General features: G+C 43.2%; 1 protein-coding gene across 1 annotated transcript in view; it reads right to left on the reverse strand.

Moving 5' to 3' along the window:
- LOC118585482 (Golgi pH regulator) overlaps positions 1–11,954 on the reverse strand; it is a 38,059-nt gene extending 26,105 nt beyond the window's left edge. The window contains exons 1-2 of the mRNA XM_036190127.1: positions 11,791–11,954; positions 1,251–1,310 (exon numbers count right to left, since the gene is read on the reverse strand). Coding sequence (XP_036046020.1) covers positions 1,251–1,310; positions 11,791–11,832 — 102 coding nt within the window. The 5' untranslated portion in view covers positions 11,833–11,954. The remainder of the gene's footprint in view (positions 1–1,250; positions 1,311–11,790) is intronic.
- Between the last annotated feature and the right edge of the window lie 1,532 nt (positions 11,955–13,486).

The raw sequence follows: 13,486 nt of genomic DNA on the forward strand, positions 1-13,486 counted from the left end.
GGGGATTTAACGCACAGGAGGATGAAATGACAGGGCCACAAGCAGCATTTAGATTCCCGATGTCAATGACAAAAAGAAAAAGATCTGTGCGCACATGTTTAATATTAAAAAGAGTTCCTCAACAGTACATCAGCTCTGGAACTTTCCTGGGAGACCTTATAATATATAGATTCTCTAGAATTCCTGGGCTCTTCCAGATGGTTCCCAAAACTCCTTAGGAGGCTTACTATCAAACATCTTCAAAATGCCCCGAAATGTCTAGATAACTAAGACATAAAAATTATATTAGAAAATGTCCAGCATACAATACAGTTCTTTTTTGAATCCAAGGGTTAAAATAAGAACCAGAGTAGCGTTGGGATTTGGGTGTTAACTTGAAGGCTGGCAATTGTAGACTAAAAGGAAACTTCCTCCTTAAAATATGCATCTACTCTTGGTGTCTACGGCCCTATCATGTCTAAGGGATGGGTTTCCTTGTTCTTCAGTGGTTTGTTTTTGTTTTTGTTTTTTAAAGATTTATTTATTTATTATGTATACAGTGTTCTGTCTGGACATATCTCTGCAGGCCAGAAGAGGGCACCAGATCTCATTACAGATGGTTGTAAGCCACCATGTGGTTGCTGGGAATTGAACTCAGGATCTTTGGAAGAGCAAGTAGTGCTCTTAACCTCTGAGCCATCTCTCCAGCTGTTTTTTTTTTTTTTTTTTTTTTTTTCCCTTTTAAATCACCTAAACCCATGGGGCCTGGTGGTACATACATATCTGTAATCCCACCACTTGGGAAGTTGAAGCAGGAGGATTGCTATGAGTTACTGGTCAACCTGAGCTATATAGGAAGTCCCAAGCCAGCCTGAGTTACACAGCAAGACCCTGTCTCAAAAATCTTTGATAAGTTAGTAAGTGATAGGTAAATCAATCTATTAGCAAAGCCTGATCATAATATGTAGTTTCATAATTGCACATGCTTGTTTGGCACAGGTTTTCTATCTGAGGAAGTGAACGCAATCTTTTTATTTGTTTTGTTTTGTTTTGTTTTAAAGACAGGGTTTCTCTGTGTAGCCCTGGTTGTCCTGGAACTCACTCTGTAGACCAAGCTGGCCTTGAACTCACAGAGATCCACCTGCCTCTGCTTCCTGAGTGCAGGGATTAAAGGCATGCACCGTCACTGCTTGGCAATTTTTATTTTTTAATGGAACCATTTTTCTTTTTCTGTTCTAAACAAACTAAAGCATAAAATGGTTTCTTCTCACCTCATAGTCCTTAAACAACTGGCGCATGAAGAAAAGCCATCCGAATCCGAAAAATAGTATCTAGGGGAGAAAAAGACAAAATGTCAAGTTACATCTTTTTTTGACAAATGCCTCACAGAAATTGTTTTATGATAAAATATCTGCTCACTAGACAGTTATTTTTAGAGATTAAAAATGAGATCCATTTATAACATTGGAAAGAGACACTTAGAAGCTCTCAGAACTTTTAAATCACTCATTGTATAGAATGAGTTTTAAGACGGACAAAAAATGGAAATACATACATTTTTCCATAATGCTATAAAACCAGTTTATAAGCTAGAGAAGTTAGCAAACCAACAAGGGTTCTATTCAGTTTCAGGCTGGTGCCATGGGCCATATGCTAACCGAGCAGGATGTCAAGCTCTCACAGAAATAGAGCTATGTATTCCCCAGAAAAAGAATCCTGGTGCATTTATGCTCCTTAAGGCTCTCCCAAATGATCATGAAGTGTTTCTGGTACAGGATCAATTCCAATTCCCACTTGCCTGATTACCTGTTACCCACCTTTATACACTAATGATACTTGCTGACAATAGCTCAGTCCCAGCCCTACCAAACCAAACCTTGCCTACCCCATAATCTGTCCAGCCTCCTGTTTCCGCAGTCCACCTATTCTCTATTATCCTCTGATGCCAGCACCCTGCATCCAAGTAATGGGTTTCCACCATTCTTTTCCTGCACCTTACTCCAACACCCCCCAGGCTTACAAACACTGTAAAAGCTGTAACTATAAATGCACTGAGTGTCCAGGGCAGGTCTTAGCATTCTGTCATCAAAGCAGGAACAGTAATAAAGGGCCAGTACCAAAACCACAGTTGTGGTTTCTCTGCTTGTTTTTCCCCCAAGACAGGGTTTCACTATGCAGCCCTGGCTGTCCTGGAACTCACTCCATAGATCAGACTGGCCTTGAACTCACAGAGATCTGCCTGCCTCTGACTCTCAAGTGCTGGAATTGAAGATGTGTGCCATCACTGCCTGGCCCACAGTTCTTAAAATAATATATGAAAACCAAAAGACCGGGCCATGGTGGGTAGCTGTTCCAGCTTTGACCTGGAAGTAGTCAGTGAGGCTTCGTTAACTGTCAGTCCTACCTATGACCTGCCCCTGGGGCAGGGCCAAGAGGAGAGCCCTTAAAACCCAAGATCCAGATGTGCTGGCTCTATTGGTTCTTTTGATCCTGGATGCTGGGTGGTAGACCGAGCAGAGTTCTCCAGAGAACACGGCTGGACTTCACCTCTCATGGATCCTGTAACCAACCCCTCTACTGGCTGTAAGTTACCCTAAAATAAACCTCCTTTATAATTATGTGGAGTTGCCTTAATAAGTCCCCGTGATACCAGGCCAGGCGGATCTCTGAGTTCGAGACCTGCCTGGTCTACAGAGATCCAGGACAGGCACCAAAACTACACAGAGAAACCCTGTTTCCAAAAACAAAAAACAAACACCAAAAACCAAAACAAAACCCAAACAACAACAACCAACCAAAAGACCACAGGTGAAGACCGCTGCTACTCAGAAAGAAGCAAACGCAGCAGGTCCTGCTAGCCAATCACAAACTGCGCCTCTGCATGCTGCATATGAACACACAGGACTGTGACAGCACACACAGGACTACACGGGTTCAAACCAGACCAAGTCCTAGTGCTGAGAAGGACTAGCAACCAAGGAGCTTCTGCAACTGATGCTGCTGGCAGAGAGAATCATTCTCTCCAGTGGAGGTGACGGTTCATCAGCCACACCCGGGGCCCACGCTCAGGAACAGCTGGCCAACACGGAGCAGACTCCAGGCCTCGTTTTGCTGGTTTTGTGGTCTCACTGATTTTCTTATTTTGAGAGAACATGCTGTTGGGTAAGTAGGGAGGTGAGGAAGCTCTGGGAAGTTGTGGGAGGAGAAAGAACACGATCAAAACATACTGCATGAAAAACTATTAAATAGAAAAGAAACAAATGTACTTCTGGCAGATACTTCACAACAAACTGACTTCTCATTAGCTATCACTAAGAAGTCTCTCTAAAGGACTGCCAGTGTCCTGGAAGTCCAAAGCAGGAGAAGAGCTCACTGTGGAGCCAGTTTATAAGTGAGCAGGGACCAGTGAAGCCAATACTGACAGCAATGGTGGCTGCTGCAGCCCCAGACAGAACAATAACCAGCCCGAGATGGGGTCTCTTGCCAGTGGCCTTGTCAGAGGAGCGGCAGATGGCAACTGTGAGGTGTCAGCCCATCAGGAGGTGACTCCCTGATCGATGAATCTCGGATAGGCAAGGCCCCAAGACTCCAGAATATCTTTTGCTCCTGCTGTGCCTTCACTTATTTGCTGCTGCTGTCTTTCTCTGGTATCTGGCCTGGTGTGAATGGGTGGGGGAGGTCCCCACTGCCTGTGATGTAGTGTGTTTATCTCATGGAAACATCCTGTTCTACTGGGCATTTTTACCTGTGGATTATTATGAAAATGATTTCTTCTTAAGCTGTACTATCTAGTTGATAATAATAATGCTAGTTTAAATAGAGTTTTGATGATAAAAATTAAAACATGAAAGTGTCACACAGCTAGAACACATGAGTTTCTATTAAGGAGCTGTATAGACTGTGGCTTAGGTTAATGATTAGCCCAGCTAGTTTAAATTCTCCTAATCTTAATGTTGGGATATGTGTTCAAAGGTTTCGGAGTGCATCATAGCTGAAACAAAGCTTTGAAAATAAAGTTAGACTAGGATGTTTATGTTAAGTAGCTTTGAGGTGAAAAACCCCAGAAGATAATCTAAAGTTTTAGAAAGGCACATAGCTGAATGAGGAACTCATTAAGGTCAGAGAACAAGAACAAAGCAGCCAAGTTATCATTGGCTGATGTGCCTTTCTTGCTAGGACTAGTTGATGACCAAAGGTGATGATTAATTCTTTATACCCATTTCTGTCCTCAATCTCCTGATATAAGAAACTACTGATGAGTGGGTATGCACCCTAAAGATTTAAAGTAGAGCTGATTGATTGTTTTTCATGTACAGAAGTTTAGGTTTGTGATTCCTTTAAGATTTCTTATAAGATTACCTTTTGAGATACGTAATAAAGCGATTGGTTCTTTCTTTGTAACTGCAAAAATGCAGCCTGCCAGTAAAATAATACCTTGCTTGCTTACACACTGTTAATCTACAACAAGTTCCTTGGGTATGAATGTAGGTGGGTTCTCAGCATAATTTGTTTTTTCATCTGTAATACATAAAATGTTTAATCATGTAAGGAATATGGAAAACACATTTTTTTTTTACTTGTATTCATTGTAATCATTCACTTGAAAAACAGAATATAATCACATTGTAATTTTGATATTGCCTGAATGATTTTTGCTGGGGTATATAAGCTGTAAGGGAAAGAATAAAGATAGAGTTAAAATGGGTCAGAGGAAAAGATCAAGAATGAGAGAAGTAGGAGGAAAACATCAAGAGAGTTAGAAGGAGTTGGAAGGAAAACATCAAGAATGAGAGAAGGAATCACCAGGAAAATAAAGAATAGAGAATGCAAAAGAAGAATAAAGAAAAGGTCAAGGAAACCATCAAGAGAGTGTGTGAGTGTCTTTTCCCTTAACCCCTCAGATAAAGAAGTCATAGCACGAGCTGCCGACTCCATGGATTCCCTTTGAGCCCTGCACTGCTGGAGGCTGGTCCCCCAGGCAGCAGAAGTCTCTGAAATCCTGATTCTGGGACCATGAGCCATAAAGATACCAAAACATACACCGGAGAAACAACAGCATCTTCACCAAGTGGTGCTGGGAAAACCGGATATCCACATACAGAAGAATAAAATTAGACCCATATCTATCACCTTGCACAACAACTAAGTACAATGGGTAAAGGACCTCAATGTAAACCCTGAAACATGGGAACCGCTAGAAGGAAACGTAGGGCGTATCCTGTAAGATACAGGTGTAGGACAGGACTTTCTGAATAGGACTTCTCCTGCCAAAGGATGGAGGAAGACACTGAACAGTGGGACTTCATAGAAGTAAAAAGTTTCTGTACAACTAAGGAAACAACCAGGCAGAGAGGAAGTCCCCAGAATGGGAGAGAATCTGCCAGCTATGTATCTGACAGAGGATTAATATCTGGAATATACAAGAACTAAAAAATAATAAAAAAAAATCTCCAAAATAAAGCTGTTCTAAAAACAGCTCTATACAGAGTTCTCAAAAGAAGAAACAAAAACGGCTAAGAAATATCTCAAAAAATGTTCATCATTCTTAGCAATTACAGAAATGCAAATCAAGGCAACTTTGAAATTTCATCTTCCCCAATCAGAAAGTCTAAGGTCACAAAACAAACAATAACAAATGCTGAAGAATGATGTAGTGAAAGGGGAACCCTCATTCACTGTCGGTGGGATGGCAAATTGGTACAGATATTATGGAAGTCAATATGGAAAATTCTCAAAAAGCTAAAAACAAATCTACCATATGATCCAGCTACACTACTTGGTGACATATGTCCAAAAGATTCAGAATCCTACTCCACAGATACTTGCTCAGCCAGGTTCATTGCCACTCTAGTCACAACGGCCAGGAGGTGTTCTTTAACTGACGAGTGGATAATGAAGATGTGGTACATATAGACAGTGGAATACCATCCAGCTGTAAAGAAAAGTGAACTCATGAAAACTGCAGGTAGATGATGGAGCCAGAAAATGCCATATTGAGTGAGGAAACCAGACCAAGAAACACCAACATGTTCTCACTCATCTTTAGGCTCCTAGCTCCAACTCTTTAGATGTGAATATATAGCCTGGAGGAATCACAGAACCAGGAAAGTAAAAAGGTACTGGAGAGAAGGACAGCAGGGTAAGAATAATATGAAGGGGGAAATGAAAAAAAAAGGGGCTTTAATTGGGAAGAGGAGACACAGAAGGAGAAGGATGGAGGAGAGATAAATAACATCAAGGATGTTTGAGAAAGCCTTAAAGAACCATTGTTCTATAAATACCAAATACTACATATAACACAGAGAAGTATCTCCATGTCTATCCATTCATCCATTTATCTAAAATGAAGTTATGGGGCTGGAGAGATGGATCAGAGATTAGGAGCACTGTTTGCTCTCCCAAAGGACCCGGGTTTAATTTCCAGCACCTACATGGCAGCTCACAACTGTGTGTAACTCCAGTTCCAGGGGACCCAACACCTTCACATAGACTTGCATGCAGGCAAAACACCAATGCACATAAAATAAAATAAGTTAAAATGAAGTTTTGCCATTTGGGCCGATAATGTTCCCCACAAGAGCCACAGGCCATCTAATAGAAACCTGGCACCAAGGATAAGAAACCTCTTTCAAGCTGTTGGTCAGGAAAGTCCAAAGGACTTCCAAACAATACAGGTTACTGTTGTAACCCCACTCAGAGGCTGGAGGTAAATTACCATTGCTGAAGAACATGCACTTTGGACACAGGACTCGGATTTGAGCTGGATCTGATCTGAAAACTTGATCCCTAAGGTGTGTACACACACACACACACACACACACACACACACACACACACACACACACCTACCTCCCTCAAAAACTCCTCTTTCCTTCTTGTATTAGCTGGGGATTTTATGAATAACATTCTTTTATGCCCTTCCTATTGACTGGGGCAGGAGTCTAAGTTCACGAGCAGGTCAGCATAAACTATTCCAGCCTCTTGTGCCCTTCCTGCCAGCAAACATTTACTTAGACACAACTTCTCCTGGTTCTGTAGACACATGTTCTTTTATACTGAGACTTCTGTGGTCCTTGACAGGAACTCTCTCCAACCCTCTCTGCCCACAACCTCACAGCCTTAGTGAATGCATTGCTCCCTCTGGAAGACCTTCTCTAGCCTCCCAACTACAGATAAAGCATTCTTTTGTATGATCCTAGTCTCTTTTCCTTATGAAGGCACTGATCACAGTTTTGTGATACTTGATGAAATATGTTAGGAATTAAGAGCTGTCACAATAAAGACTATGTTGGTTGCTCTTTGTAAATACTCCCTGTAAAATGTCTGTATATTTCCATGTGCTATGCTAGCCACTAGAAATTCAAAGATGAGTAAGGTAGTCATCATCTTCAAAGAGCTTACAGTACAGTGGTGAAGACACTAAATGACGTAATGTGGCTGAGCAGTGAAGGGACATTAGCCTGATACTGTAAAACATACAATGGAGGGACCAAACCAGTCTCCATAGGGTTTTTAGGTTTTCTGGAGGTGATATCAAAGAAGGTTGCAATTTGAGGCAAAACCCTACCATGTGCAAATTTGGGGAGTATTGCATTTTTCTACAGAGGTTCCAAGGTTTTTAATCATTAAAATATTAAAAACTATTCTGGATGGGCAGTTGTGGTGCACACCTTTAATCCCAGCACTCAGAAGCCGAGGCAGGTGGATCACTGAGAGTTCAAGGCCAGCCTGGTCTACAAAGTGAGTTCTAGGATAGCCAGGACTGTTACACAGAGAAATCCTGTCTGGAAAAACAAACAAACAAAATCAGGCAAGTAAAAGGCAAAGGTGGTGGGGTGGTGGGGACAGGCAGACGGGGCTTTCTAGACAGCCAAGATCAGGAACAAGGGCAGGTACGTGGTGTTGGCGCACACTGGCACTACACGGCTAGGTGGTGCCAGAAGATGTCTATGAAGTAAGAATAGGGAGGAAAAGCCCAACATGGCACCTGAGGAGCTTTACCTGTTCCTGTTCTGGAAAGATGAGAGTCACTGAGGCAGGACTCAGGACGGCATGGCGGGATTTGTTTCATATAATGAGTACGACAGCCTCTAGGGATCTGTTTGAAGGAAACAACTCCAGGAAGAAAAGAAGCATTATAGGAGGTTGTTGGAGGAACTCAAGTGTGGGTGACAAAGCCTGAGTTAACTAACACTGGCCACAGAAGAGGAGGCCACAGACTTGGGAACTATTTTAGAAGGTAACATCAGCATGACAACAGACATGGGACCTTTGGCAGGGGGAACTATCATGAGATAGGGAGTGGGGGAAAGAGAGAGAGAGAGAGAGAGAGAGAGAGAGAGAGAGAGAGCGCTTTCATGAGTTACTAGGCGTTCATATGACATGAACCTATGTCAAATTGGGCAGCTAGGAATGGGAGAGGTCTGTATGGTCAGGTGGGTAAATTAAAAAACAAAATCTGCAGCAACAACTAAAACAAACCAGAAAAGCAAAAAACAAGATAAAAAAAGATGGGGCCTCAGACAAAAAAATAAATAAATAAAAATAAAAATAAAAATTATGTTTTATGATGAGATAGATACACAATGGGAAAAGAGACAGATATCTAGCTTTGATGTGTTATTATGTGCTCCACTGACAAAGCCTGAAAAGACTTTTAAATTACAAGCACATGAATGAGCAATTGCAGCTGGTGTGGCTGCCCAGGCCTGGAGTGTGGCTGCCCAGGAATTGAAGCAGGAGGCTCCTCTGAGCCCAAGGTTAGGTTTGAGCAACACAGTGAGACCCTGTCTTAAAAAAAAGGAATTGGAGGATTTATTATATCCAGGATAACTATGATATACAGAGGGGAAAAAACAACTTCAAATTTTTCCAAATAAACTGGAACCTGCATAGCTTATTTAAAAAAAAAAAAAAAAAAAAGCCAGAAGTCTTAGAATTGTTGACCCTTGACCTTGGTTTACAGTGTAGTGCTGGGACTTAGAAGCGTACTCTGGAACTGATAAGTCTGAACAGCTCAATTAATGCCTCACACAAGATAGATGACAGTCACTTTTATGAAACGACTTCAAGTTTGGGAAGTAGGATAGATTTTTTTTTTTTTTTTTTTTAAAAGATAATGGTTGGCAGAACCGTTCTCAAGAATTACCTGGGAAAGACACCTTTCTTGGATATTTATTCAATTGTGCTTCCATTTACTAGCCAATATTTATGAGCAATTAATATGTGCCAGGTGCCAGAGACAGTGCAGTGACAGAGAAAGCAAAAGTGCTGCTGTCAGAGGGTTTATCGCCTACGGAGGAGAGGACATATAAGACAGCATGGCAGCCATGGGGAGGCGAAGGGTACTGTGGGGAGATGAACAGAAACAGCAGTCTGACCTGGTCTGGGAGAAGAAGTACTTGGATATTCAAGCTGAGATCTGGAGGCTGAACAGCAGCTGGCCAGGAGAAAGAGGGAGAGAAGAGGGAAAGAGACTCTGGAGATTTGGAGGCCCAGTGGCACAGCCAGGTCAAGAAACTAAAAGAAGTCTAGGAAGCCTATAAAGTAAAGACAAAATGGGGACATGGCAAGTGAGAACCGAGGCTAAAGAGCTAAAAGTCAGCGTCTGAAGGTGGAGGCTGTGGAAGACACACTGAGGGCTTTGTTCTGTGGCACAATGAACAAAATGTCCAGGTAACGAGTTTTATAAAATTAATTTTATTTGTGTGTGTGTGTGTGTGTGTGTGTGTGTGTGTGTGTGTGCACATGCACGAGCATGTCAGTGCATGCCCCGTGCACATGTAGAAGGCCGAGGATAACTTCGGGAGTTGGTTCTCTCCTTCCATTGTGAGCACCAGGAACCTAACTCAGGTTGTCAGGCTTGTGCCGAGTGCCTATACCTGCTTAGCTGTCTCACCAGCCTGAAGTGGTAGGTTTTGATATGAAGCCTCCGATTTTATTTCAAATAAACCTTTCAGTTCAAACAAAATGGGCAAAATGGTGTATGTGCTGCTTTCCAGTTAACTACATTCCCTAGGGAGGTGCTTTCTAGTAAACCAAGACTTACTCTCTGCCAGCAACTGGGCCAGATGCTAGGGAATACACGACAGACTGAGAAAGACAGTGTCTTGGATTTCATGAAGAAGAAAAATGAAACAGAAATGAAGAAAGAGGCTGGAATGAAAGGCCGCTTTGGTTATTGATAAGGGGTAAGTAAAGCCTCCCTGAGGTGACATTTTTATTATCATTGATACCTCAATGATGATAAAGTAGCCACGTAAGCATAAGGGCAAGGAACACTTAACACAAAGGACTGCTTGAGTTTTAGATCTCAGCAGTTTGGTCAGTTAAATTTAATATTTCATGTGGATATATTTATAAAAGTTAAAGGTTATGAATTTAAGGCATAAAAGATTAGAAAGCCATGTTCTTGGGTTAACTTTTGAATTATATTCATGTTACTCTCACAGGCAAAAGTGCATGGCAATTTTCTACTTACACTTTTATTTTTGTATTCTTAAGGTGTTGGCAAAGGAGACGGGACTTGGCACATTCCAGTCAAGTGCTATACCACTGAGTTACAACCTCAGTTCTTTGACATTTACATTTTTCCATGAAAAAAAATGCTAACACTTAAAAACTTAACTATTGTTATTTTTGTTGACTCGATACTAAAGCTAAAAACCACTCTATGTTGTTACCCAGGACAACAGAGAGGTGTAGAGGTTTCCAGTAGAAAGGCAAGGCTGTGTGTCCAGAATTTGGGGTATTTACACATTTGAATACTATGTTGGCGACAGAAACAATCAAATGTACTTGAAAGGTATTAATTTTGAAAAAGGAAAAATAGTTATTATATGAGAGTGGTGAAATGGAGTGGCTTTTTCTTGTTTCATATTTTCTCAAGTGTTGTTACCGAAGTTTTCAAGGGGCAAGGACAATTCTCTGCAGTGGGAAGCATTAGCACTCAGCAGTACAACCCTAAATGTTTGTAGGGCCTACACCTAAGAATGTATCTTACTTTAGGATCCTGAAGGGAACTGTTTCTTTCACTTGCCATTCAAATGCGATGAAGAGAAAATCTTTTACTGGAAAGAGGGGTTAAGAGCAATAATCGGAAGAAGCTTCTGGTAGTCAACCGTTATTTAGTGAGTGCTTGCATTTGGAGGTGAGTACACAGCCATTCGCATAAAAACGTACATGACGTCAACACTGTGATAAACATTGGCGGGGGTGGGGGGTACCCTCGAGAAGCACGAATGATAGGAAAGGCAAGGGGCTCACTAGATGACGTACAGCAGAGCAAGACTGGTCAGTGGTTTACACTCCCTCAGTTTTGTGTAAGAGTAGATGTCGACTGTACAAAAGAATGGAGGTGGCCAACTGAGAAGAAACGTGGTTCTGACGGCGATCAGCAAAGAGTGAACAGCAAGCAAACGAAGGATGAGGTGTTACTGCACAAAGGAAATGTCAGACTTGGTAGTCGTGGAGGGAAACACGTTGGCACCCGGATCCGGCTAAGTCCATACAGGTCCCAGCACTCAGCTCCAGTTGGCACGCCGCCGGGAGCCACACTTTTCACACTTCTCCAGACTCCGCGCTCCGTGGCGCAGCCCGGAAGCCTCGTGGCGCCGTGGGCACTGTCCCCCACCCCTCACCCCGTGCCACGGGCCCCCGGGCTGTTCCCTCCCTACAGCGGACCCACATGTCTAGCGGGGATGCACGCTAGGTGAGTGACAGGGCCACAAGTCAGCCCTAACCACCCGGGCTTGGGAACTGGCTGAGCAAATCCGGGTTCTCCCGAGCGCGCTCGGGCGGGCGGCGACTCACCTGGGAGGTGATCATGATGCTCGAGTCGATCAGGAAGCTCATGGCGAAGCCTCGGGAGGCCCATGCCCAGCTGTCTACACCTCAGGGAAGCTGCAAGTTAAGACAGTCCACCTGCTGCAGTAGGCGGCCTTCAGCCGCAGCCATCCGGGCTGGCCGGTCGCGTGCTTACGCCATCAAGCTGCGCCCCAGCCAGCCAATCAGCGGCCGCCTCCCCTGTTTGCACGGCAGGTGAGGGTGGGCGGGGCTGGAGGCAGCGCTCTGTCCCGCCGGCTGAAAGCGGGTGCATGGGCTCTAAAGCTCAAAGCAAGTGCTAGTCTCTTCAGTAGGCGAAAGGCGCTGAGGCCAGAGAAGCAACGTCTTGTTTTAAGGAGTACTGCCATTCAATATATTGCTCATAGCTAAAAGCACGAAGTTAGTAATTCCTGGGCTGAGAGTTGTACGAGGCCCTGAGTTACATTCCCCAGCACTGCAAATAATAAAAATAAGTTAATGTGGGGTTGGGGATTTAGCTCAGTGGTAGAGCGCTTGCCTAGCAAGCACAAGGCCCTGGGTTCAGTCCTCAGCTCTGAAAAAAAAGAAGTTAATGTAATGAGTTAGGCTTAAAATCAAATCATGTGTTGTAAATGTTTCAGCTTTTACTTGGTTTAAAAACAATGTCACGTCTACAGGTGAAGGGACGGTGGACAGGCAGGTAAGGTTTTAATCAAATATAGTTAACTATGTAAATGTCTGATAAGACCACCACAAAAGTACACCGCCTATAGTGAGTGTGTGCTCACTGGACTCTAACCAGACGGCCGTTAATAGTTCAGCGCTTTGGGCTGTGAAGAACTAGGTGACCCACAACTAGAGACGGAGCAGGGAGCGCAAAGTATTGGAACATGATCAAAGGTGATGCCTTGAAAGGACAGGAAGAGGGGAACTGAAGGCTCAGGAACATGAGAAAGGATGGGCAACACTGATATAGCCCCAAGGGGTGTTTGCAAGGGCAAAGCACTGGAAGTTACATGAAGGCAGATTTTAATTCAAAATAAAGAATAATTATTTAGGAGCCTGAAGGTGGGTTATTGTTAGAAAGTAGTTTTACCCTTCACAACAGACTGTGTGGCTGCGGCTTAAATACAAAGTGACTCACATCCCCCTACACACACACACACACACACACACACACACACACACACACACAGGATCCTCATTTCATGGTTTGCTGTAGGGCTTATTCTTTTCCCATCAGAACCCTAACTAGTTTTTATTTATTTATTTTTTATTTTTTTATTTTTTTTTATAACCGCTGTAGTCTCCTAGTCCAGGAAACTGGCTCCAGCTCCAAATAACCCTGGGTGGGAGTGGCTGTGGTCAAGACCTGGCAGGGGTGTGGAGTGTTGTGGGGAACAATGGTATCTAGGCTCTGAGTGCTCACATTACTACAATATGAATAAATGAGAAGACTCTCTCAGGTTGCTGCACGTAAAGAGATCTGCCTTTCTCTGATCTGAAGTCTGTCCTACCAAGCGGTATATTCTGGTTAGGGTTACAATTGCTGTGATGAAACACCATGTCCCAAAAAGCAACGATCAGAGCTGATGCAGAGGCTGTCAAGTGGTACTGCTTACTGGCTTGCTCAACCTGCTTTCTTATAGCCCAAGCCTACCAGCCCAGCCGTGGTGGTGCACACCTTTAATCCCAGCACTCAGGA

This window comes from Onychomys torridus, chromosome 6 (assembly GCF_903995425.1).
Source record: "Onychomys torridus chromosome 6, mOncTor1.1, whole genome shotgun sequence".
NCBI lineage: Eukaryota > Metazoa > Chordata > Mammalia > Rodentia > Cricetidae > Onychomys > Onychomys torridus.